The 7892-nt window shown below is 41.6% G+C and overlaps 1 protein-coding gene across 1 annotated transcript; it reads right to left on the bottom strand.

Annotated features, from left to right (window-relative positions):
• Positions 1 to 1362: 1362 nt before the first annotated feature.
• Positions 1363 to 3553, bottom strand: LOC124651992 (serine/threonine-protein kinase PBL34-like). Its single transcript, XM_047191009.1, has 6 exons — positions 3443 to 3553; positions 3195 to 3330; positions 2906 to 3042; positions 2685 to 2808; positions 1635 to 2146; positions 1363 to 1520 (listed from the first exon to the last, which is right to left on the bottom strand). Exons 2-5 carry the CDS (start codon positions 3229 to 3231, stop codon positions 1635 to 1637), a joined length of 810 nt encoding a protein of 269 aa, XP_047046965.1. The 5' UTR covers positions 3232 to 3330; positions 3443 to 3553; the 3' UTR covers positions 1363 to 1520.
• Positions 3554 to 7892: the final 4339 nt, after the last annotated feature.

Raw genomic sequence — 7892 nt, 5'->3', positions numbered from 1 at the left:
GGCATAAATGAGCTCGCCGTCGCCGCGAAGTGCTTGAGATGGTTCATCTCCGTCCATGTTCTGTTCTGAAGCGGTCAAGTAAGAAAGAAAGGGAAATAGCGGAATCAGTGGTCTATTCCGTAAATCCTAATTGTTTGACACGTGGAAGAACCCGAACAAGGAATTTATTCGACTCCCGTGGATTTAAACTGCAAAATTACCGCCGAGACAGCGGCCCCGTGGCATGATTCAGACTAAATTGACTAGGCTGCCACCGCAAAGCATGTTTAGACACCGGATGCACGTCTTTCAAGTTGTGGGAATAAATTGCATATCTGGTATAAGTTGTGGTATCAGACTTGTGCATACAACTCTAAATCTTAAGACGGCTTTGGTTTAGTTTTTGTCTGTGATAACCAAAGGTGACGAGCGTGATCTAAATAAGATCTTAGTGGCAATGTGCAAAATAAGGAAAATCTTATACTCCCTCCGGTCTAAAATAATTGCGAAAAATAGATGTATGTAGACATATTTTAGTGCGTATTTTGAACCGGAGGAAGTTACTAACATATAATCGATAGACTGGACAGTGAGTAGTTTACTCAATTCAAGCTCGACCCACACTTTTGGTTCAAGGTAACGCATGGATCTGGCTCGTCATCTAACCTTCCTTTGTAGTAGTAACTTGTAAGCACCAAACAGTACGAGTGGGGAATGCCCCAACAAAACCCATTGATTTTTCGGTGGATTAGGCCATCGAAAGATGGAAATGTGCAATGATACCAGCCGCGCAATTTCCTCTGGACAAACTTGAACATCTTTGCCACTTTTCCCTCTCCTTGTATGGACTTTGGACATGCTGATAAGAAAGAAAGCGATGGAGCTGTGCAATGATAGGACGAACAATTCGAAAAAAAAAAGCAGATAAGAGAGGACCCATCTTAAGCCCTGTGCTTTTTATCAGTCAGGAAGGAACGTTCCAATCAGTTTCCACGAAAGAATCTCTCTTATCTTCTGGTGTCTAAACTGGGCGCTAGGAGCCTAGGACACGTACGTCCGAACTACCACCACCATGTCTCGAGACGGTTTCATTGCTAACCATTTCTATCTAGACATTGCAATTGCAGGTGATAGTTCATGCGTTTGATTGCCTCCTTGTCATACAAGCCAATCTCAGCGGTGTTCATGGCGTGACGCACACCCTAAGAGGACTATCCTTCCATTGCTAAAGGAAACGTTACGCGTCATTGTGACTTGTGAGGAGCCTTTGCTTGCTACAGCCTACAGGAGCAAGATACATCTTTACACAAAGAAGAGCTAAGAAAGGAAATGCGGTGTGCAGCTAGTCAGCTAGGCTATGCCTACCCAGAGAGCAACTTCAAATCAGGCAGACTATTCTGTGATGAGATTACCCATCGCTGGAGAGAGATGTACAGAGAGACGGTCTACCAGCAGCATCCTTCAACGCAAAGCATCCACAAGGGTTAAATCCCCTCACCTACATCTCCCTTTTCACCTATATCCTTCTTCACATGTCAAATCTACACGACAGACAGACAGATCAATTCAGGTCGCACAACAACGTTTACCCGCCCCTAACCCCAACCCAAGTTCCATCGGAAGAACAGATGCAGGTTCACGACGAGCCGAGCTACCTATTTCATGTTTGGCTTCGGCGAGTAGCGGAACGGGGAAGCACGGGGGCCGTCGGACATGCTCCTCATGGGCTGCTGTCCGTTCGCCCGCGCGAATGAGCCGTGCACCTTGAGGCTGTGGCTGCTCCTGCCGTTCATGCTGCTCGAGTGCGCCATCCTCTCAGCCTGCATAGTTTGGTAGAAGTAGGAGGAGCTGGCCATGTCCTTGAGGTTGAGCAGAGGCTTGAGAGCTTCCACCACCTGGCTCATCAGTGGCCGGGCTTTGGGGTCCCGGCTCAGACATGCGCGTGCTAACTGTGCCGCCTTCTGGGCACCTTTGACTGAGAAGTTGCCCTCCAAGCGAGGGTCAACTAGCTTGTAGAAGCGCTGCCTCTCTCCTAGCAGTGGGCGTGCCCACTCAACAAGGTTGTGCTCGCCGTTTGGGCGGTTCTTGTCCATCGATCGGCGCCCTGACATCATCTCAAGCAGCACCACACCGAAGCTGTAGACGTCACTTTTTGATGTCAAATGACCTGAAAAGTTGGAAAAATATGCAACAAATGTTACGAGATCAAGTAAACATCACAACAAATGTTATGAGATCAAGTAAACATCACAACAAAGGTTGCACAACTACCTACTAGACGAGGGAAAGGTACGAAAACTTTAACTGCACAAGGTAACCAAACAGCATTCTACTATGCAGACAATGAAGATCTATGTTACCAAAATAGCTAATTTGTGGTAGGATTAGTAGCACATTTTATTTTTTCCAGGAAAAGAGTATACACAAGGACATTAAGAACTTATTGCAACCCAACATAATACTAAACTACCATGCGAAGCTTTGTATAACACCGAGAAATTGCTCAGATCGTATCCACGACATTTACTACTATCATCTCAATGTCATCCAACAAGCATCTCTATATCTTGGAAGTATATCAATAACAAAGATCAAATGATGCATCGTAACCTATCAAAGCACTCTAAATCCCCACAGCTAACTTGTTTTCGTAAGTATCTTTCACTCTTTCAGAGTTGGCAAGTTATGTCCGATGAAGAACTTACCTGTCATGACATACTCTGGAGCTGCATACCCATAGGTTCCCATTACTCGAGTAGACACATGAGTTTTGTCACCTACAGGGCCATCTTTAGCAAGCCCGAAATCTGAGAGCTTTGCATTGTATTCCTGCAAGAGCACATGGAAACATATGAAATAACAGTATGCGACTACGTGGGTCATATGACCCACAGTGCAAAATCCAATTCATGGATTCAATACTTACCGCATCTAACAGTATATTAGATGTTTTAAAATCGCGATAAATGACTGGTCTTTCTGCTTCTTCGTGAAGGAAGGAAAGACCCTGTGCTGCCCCAAGAGCAACCTTCATTCTGATGGACCATGGGAGAGGAAGAGACCCTACAAATAAATCACAATCCATGTAAGGTTCAAATTTCTACTAATTATTGTTTTTCAACTGAGAAGCACTGAGCAAACAGTTGGAATATGTCCTCTAATATGATAATCAGAAGGGAAAAACATTTATGAAAATTTAATGATTCAGTACATACTTCTGAATAGATGATTATCCAAACTTCCGCGTGGCATAAATTCATATACCAGCAATCTTTGGTCATCTTCAACACAATATCCAATCAATCTGACCAAATTGGGGTGGTGAAGATTACCAAGAAAGTCAACTTCTGCCTGCAAAGAACAAAACAAAGTAGAATATGGGGCAGAATTAGTGCGAATCGTAATGAGAATGGATAGACAACATGATAAAAATAAACATAGCTTGTAGTAACAAAGCACGTACCACCCATTCTTTGTGCCCTTGAAGACCATCATGATTGAGTGTCTTGACAGCAACTGTAAGACCTGTACCAGGTTTCACAGGTGCAGTTCCATTTTCTTCAATCCACCCTTTGAACACACACCCAAAACCTCCTTCACCAAGAAGACTCTCGGGTCTGAAGTTCCGTGTGGCACATTTTAGGTCATTGAATGCAAACTTGCGCAACTTGGAGGAAACCTTTATGTCATCTCCAGCTTTAGATGCTGATGAACTGCTCTCGGCATTACTAGTAGATGTCGAGCCTGAGACTACTGATGCAACTGGTTGGTTCCTGCTACCATTTTCTGTTGATTTTTCTGCTGTTCCATCAAATGAATAACACTTTTAGATACCATAATAATACATGAATGTCCGTACAATAACAATATGCAGAAACATAATTCAATCTACACAACAAAGTCTGAGGAATGGTTGAAGGACACAGTGAAGTGTAAGTTCAATTATGGGGCATGGACAGCACAAACTAAATGCAAATACCTCACATATTATTACCAGTCTTCCTAAGAGATGTTTTATGGTGCTTGGGAGTCGCAACATCTGTTCATGAACTATAATCTAATGATCTAGAGTAAGAGATACTTGTACAAAGCTGTTTATGTTGTGGAACAGGTACTTGGTACTAGCTTAAAAAAGAAAATTATCTTTTAGCTACATAACTCATACCCACAAATCTGGATCTAAGTAACCAAAGTAAACCTACATAGCTCTCTCAAAGTTTCACACAAGGGTATATTAACGGCATTATAGGCATGTAAAAAAAGCTGACAGAAACAAATTAAAGACCTTCCAATTTGCTATGGTTATCCACGCTCTTTTGGACCGGAAAGAGTTACAATTCCTGCCAGCTTGACAGATCTAAGGAGAGCGAGAAAGTGGTAACACGGGTAGGTGGCGACTGGGAGGAGCAGTGGAGCAGAGATGGATTTGGAGAGGATAAGCCAAAATGATCCAGGTGACTGGTTGGCAAAGAATTGCAGCGGAAGAGATGCTACTAATTACCAAATCAATCTGGTTTACACAAATCTCATAAAAGAATGTCCTGCAAATCAATTTATGGTACTTGTCGAGTGGAGATACCTGGTAGTACCTTTCAAGCATCGCAAAAGGCAAAGCATCTACCTAGCGTAATAGTCAACCGTTTTTAGATATTTCTAGAAGAAATTAAAATAGGTTTCTCTGGAGAAGAAAAGAATGATTTATTTATCCTTCTTCACTAGGAGAAGTAGCACCTGCCAAAGGTGATTTTAAGGGTTATAAGTTAATATACATCGCAGAAGAAATACAAAGCGACATGCTAACTGGCGTCCTTTCTCATATATTTCTATGTGTTTCAGTAAGCGTTTTAGTTCCACGATATGTAACCTCGAGTTAAAGGAAAATCCAGTAGCTGACTAGACTCATTCCCCCTATATTTTTCCGTGCCATGTTAATTTCTTCATGCCTACAATTCTATAATAATATAGCTACCAGATGGAGAATAATTAACTATGGGGATTAGGTATAAGGTTGTTGCTTTCTGAAATCACTTTGCTGGTCTACTTTGGATTATTAACTAAATATAGAATTACTACTGGTATGCATGTGCATACAACTTACTAGATCTGACAGGAGTATAGCACAGCATACGAATTGAAAAGCAAACCTAAAGTATCTATCTGAGATCTAACCACTTATTATTTGTTAGTCAAATAATTGACACCAACTAAACTAAAAGAGCTTCACACGGCAGCTATCTTGATCTCCCGCATAATTCTGAACTATCTATCTCCATCCATGGATGCACAAAACAGTCTCAACGAAAACGATTTACAAAGCAGATGCTTCTTAAACATCTCATTCACACCTGAGGAGATAACTAGAAAAATCATCAAAATAAGGCAGGTGGCTGAGTCTAACAAATCATGTTGTCAATTTTTATACGTGTCAGTGCAAGTGACATTTCTTACTTGTGCATCAGTCTCGTTCGACTGTTACAGAATTTAGTGCAACCTGCGACCGGTGTGGGCGAAATAGTCACATGCTACTCTAAATATAGATACCCATGAATGCCACATGAACACTTGCTCCTCCAGAATCCCATCCTCCAATTTCACGTTAACTAGGTGATAAGGTGAACCGCGGATCAGCTATAGATACGCCGCTCGATGTTCGGTACCGTTTCGCCAACTACTTGGTGATTTATTTGTTTTGTCGGCTTGCTATACTCGCTACGAGTACATTTTACATTCATTGCTCGATGACACGGATATGCCCAAAGAGCGGCGTCCCCAGCTTGACACGCACCTACTGCAGCTCTCCACCAATTTTAACCACCAGACCACACTACCACACACATCATCAGCATTATAACCATCTAACAAACTATGACCAAGACCAATAACGGCATGCGTTATATCTGACCTACTTACCGAAAACGGCAACTGTTACAGAATTTAGTGCGACCTGTGTGGGGCGAAATAGCTCCACAAATCTTTGTAGTGGCTCATGAATAACCACATGCTTTTGTAGTGGCTCTTGGATCCACAAATCTGGATCCAAGTAATCAAAGTAAACCCACATAGCTCTCTCAAAGTTTCACACAAGGGCATATTAATGTCATTATAGGCATGTAAAAAAAGCTGGCGGGCACAAATTAAATGGTTATCCACGCTCTTTTGGATCGGAAAGAGTTACAATTTCTGCTAGCTTGACAGATCTAAGGAGAGCAAGAAAGTAGTAATGCGGTAGGTGGGGAATGGGAGGAGCACAGATGGATTAGGAGAGGATCGGCCAAAATGATCCAGGTGACAGGTTGGCAAAGAATTTCAGCGGAGGAGAGGCTGTTACTTACCAAATCAATCGTGTTTACACAAATGAAAAATCTCATAAAAGAATGTCCTGGTAGTACCTTGCAAGCATCGCAAAAGGCAAAGCATCTCATAAATAAATAAATACATAGCGGAATAGTCAACCGTTTTAAATATTTCTAGAAGAAATAAAAATAGGTTTCTCTGGAGGAGAAGGAAATAATGATTTATTTATCCTTCTTCATTACAAGAAGTAGCACCTGACAAAAGGTGATTGTAAGGGTTATAAGTTAATGTACATAGCAGAAAAAAATACCGATGGATATAATAAATGGCGTCCTTTCTCATATATTTCAATGTGTTTCAGTAAGCGTTTTATTTCCAAGATATGTAACCTCGAGTTAAAGGAAAATGCAGTAGCTGACTAGGTTCATTCACCCTTAAATTTGTCTGCTCATGTTAGTTTCTTCATGCCTACAATTTTATAATAATATAGCTACCAGATGGAGAATGATAGACTAAGGGAGATTTAGGTATTAGAGTTGTTGCTTTCTAAAATCACTTTTGTTGTCTACTTTGGATTATTAACTAAATAAAGAGTACCTTTCTGACCCGTATGATAACCACTTTACCAGAACTACTACTGGTCTGCACAAGTGCATATAACTGACTAGATTTCACAGGACTACAGCACAAAATATAAATTTAATAAAAGCAGACCTGAAGTATCTACCCGAGATCTAACCATGTATTATTTGTCAGTCAAATAATTAACAAAAACTAACCTAAAAGAACTTCGCAAGGCGGCTATCATGATCTCTTGCATATTCTAAACTATCCATCTCCATCAGTCTCAACGAAAATGATTTACAAAATGGATAATTTTTAAACATCAGACTCACTGACTCACACCTGAGGCAATAAAACCATCAAATTAAGGCAGGTGGCTGAGTCTAACCAATCAGGTTGTCAACAACCAATGTACGTGGCAGACGCAAGTGGAATTTCTTATTTGTGCATCAGTCTCGTTCAACTACTACAGAATTTAGTGCGGCCTGCTACCTGCGTGGCGCAAAATAGCCACATGCTACTCTAAAAATAGATGATCATGAATGCGACATGAACACATTTGCTCATCCAGAATTCCATCCTCCAATTTCCAAATTAATAACTAGGTGATACTGAGAACTGCAGCTCAGCTAGAGATACGGCGCTCAATGTCCGGTAAGATTTCGCCAACTACTTGATGATTTATGCGTTTTGTCGGCTTGTCATACGCGCTACGGTTACATTTCTACATTCATTGCTCGACGACACGGATACGCCCAAAGAGCGGCGTCCCCAGCTTGACACGCACCTAGTGCAGCTCTCCAGCAATTGTAACCACCAGACCACAGTACCACACACATCATCAGCATCATAACCATCTAACAAACTATGACCAAGACCAATAACGGCATGCATTACATCACACCTAATTATCCAAAACGGCAGCTGCTACAGAATTTAGTGCGACCTGCGTGGGGCGAAATAGCCACATGTTATTACTCTAAAAACAGATACTCATGAATGCCACATGGACACTCGCTCCTCCGGAATTCCATCCTCCAATATTACATTAATAA

This window comes from Lolium rigidum, chromosome 5, assembly GCF_022539505.1.
Source record: "Lolium rigidum isolate FL_2022 chromosome 5, APGP_CSIRO_Lrig_0.1, whole genome shotgun sequence".
Lineage (NCBI taxonomy): Eukaryota > Viridiplantae > Streptophyta > Magnoliopsida > Poales > Poaceae > Lolium > Lolium rigidum.
Note: the sequence above shows the minus strand (reverse complement) of the source record. Positions and strands in the feature narration are given on the sequence as shown.